At 58.5% G+C, this 1131-nt stretch overlaps 1 protein-coding gene across 1 annotated transcript in view; it reads right to left on the bottom strand.

The window, feature by feature from the left end:
- The window catches only part of LOC104169117 (E3 ubiquitin-protein ligase TRIM11-like), a 3644-nt gene extending 2844 nt beyond the window's left edge, over positions 1-800 (bottom strand). The window contains exon 1 of the mRNA XM_009709933.1: positions 412-800. Coding sequence (XP_009708235.1) covers positions 412-800 — 389 coding nt within the window. The remainder of the gene's footprint in view (positions 1-411) is intronic.
- Between the last annotated feature and the right edge of the window lie 331 nt (positions 801-1131).

The raw sequence follows: 1131 nt of genomic DNA, 5'->3' as shown, positions 1-1131 counted from the left end.
CCCTTAACCCCCCCGGCCCCTGTCCCCCCCCCCCCCTTGCACCCCCAGCTGGGTCTGGACTCCCTTTGGGGACCCCCATTTCCCCTCCGCACCTGGAAGCGGCGCAGGAACCCTTCACAGCGCTGGGTGAGAGCAGGAGCTTTTAAATCCCCGATATTTAGAGTTTTGGTCCCCAAACTGCCATCCTCCCACCCCGTTGCTTACTTAAAGCTCGGCAAATTGCAGCGTTTCAGCTCGGTTTTGACTTTCAGATGCTTGCAGTGCTTTTTTTTCCCCCTGGAAAGATGGGGAAAAGTTTTGCCCCATCTAAAACCACCTATTTTGGGGGCTGAGCTTTAAGGGAAATTGGGGTTTTTAGTATTGCTCAGGCAGGGAGAGGGTGTTTGAGCCAGGGTTTTGCTCATCCTGTACGAGCGGGCAGCCTCTTCGAGGGGCACGGCGGGGTGGGCGCGATGCTTGGCACAGGAGGTGCAGAGAAGGATCCCATCACGGTGACAAAAAAGGGTGAGGGGTTGGCGGTGCCGCTGGCAAAGCTCCTCCGCCACCGGCGTTGCCAGCTCCCGGACAGCCGCCACCACGTTGGCCAGTTGCCGGTTGGGCCGGAAGCTGCCGCAGGGGAAAGGTAAACGGCATTGGGGGCAGGAACCGGCCCCGGCGGCATCCGCGGAGCAACGATCGAGGCAACGGTGGCAGAAATTGTGGCCACAGCCCAGGAGCATGACTGGATCATGGAGGAAATCCAGGCAGACGGCGCAGGTGATTTCCTCCTGGAGATTTTCCATGGCATTTCCCACAGCCATGGCTTAGGCGACGGGGTTGTTTTTTATGAGTGCTGGGAGGAACGCCCACGCAAAGGGGCCGGGCGATGGTTTTCCTGGAAGCGGCGAGGAGGCAGGAGGCCGGTGTTGGCATCCGGAACCTCGTGGGGAAAAGAAACTCAGAACTTATCTGATGTTTCCACTGCCCCAGCGATAAAACAACCCCCAAGGACAAGGCCAGCAAGGGTTTAATGACAGCAGGGAACACAGGTGACGATTTCTGGGGGTTTAGGAAGGGTGATTATTTGCAAGGTGAGTTTTCTACCATTCTGGCTGCACCCAGCGGGAAGCAAACAGCGGCCGGGGGGGGGAG

The sequence above is a fragment of the Cariama cristata genome, unplaced genomic scaffold, assembly GCF_000690535.1.
Source record: "Cariama cristata isolate BGI_N322 unplaced genomic scaffold, ASM69053v1 scaffold22611, whole genome shotgun sequence".
NCBI lineage: Eukaryota > Metazoa > Chordata > Aves > Cariamiformes > Cariamidae > Cariama > Cariama cristata.
Note: the sequence above shows the minus strand (reverse complement) of the source record. Positions and strands in the feature narration are given on the sequence as shown.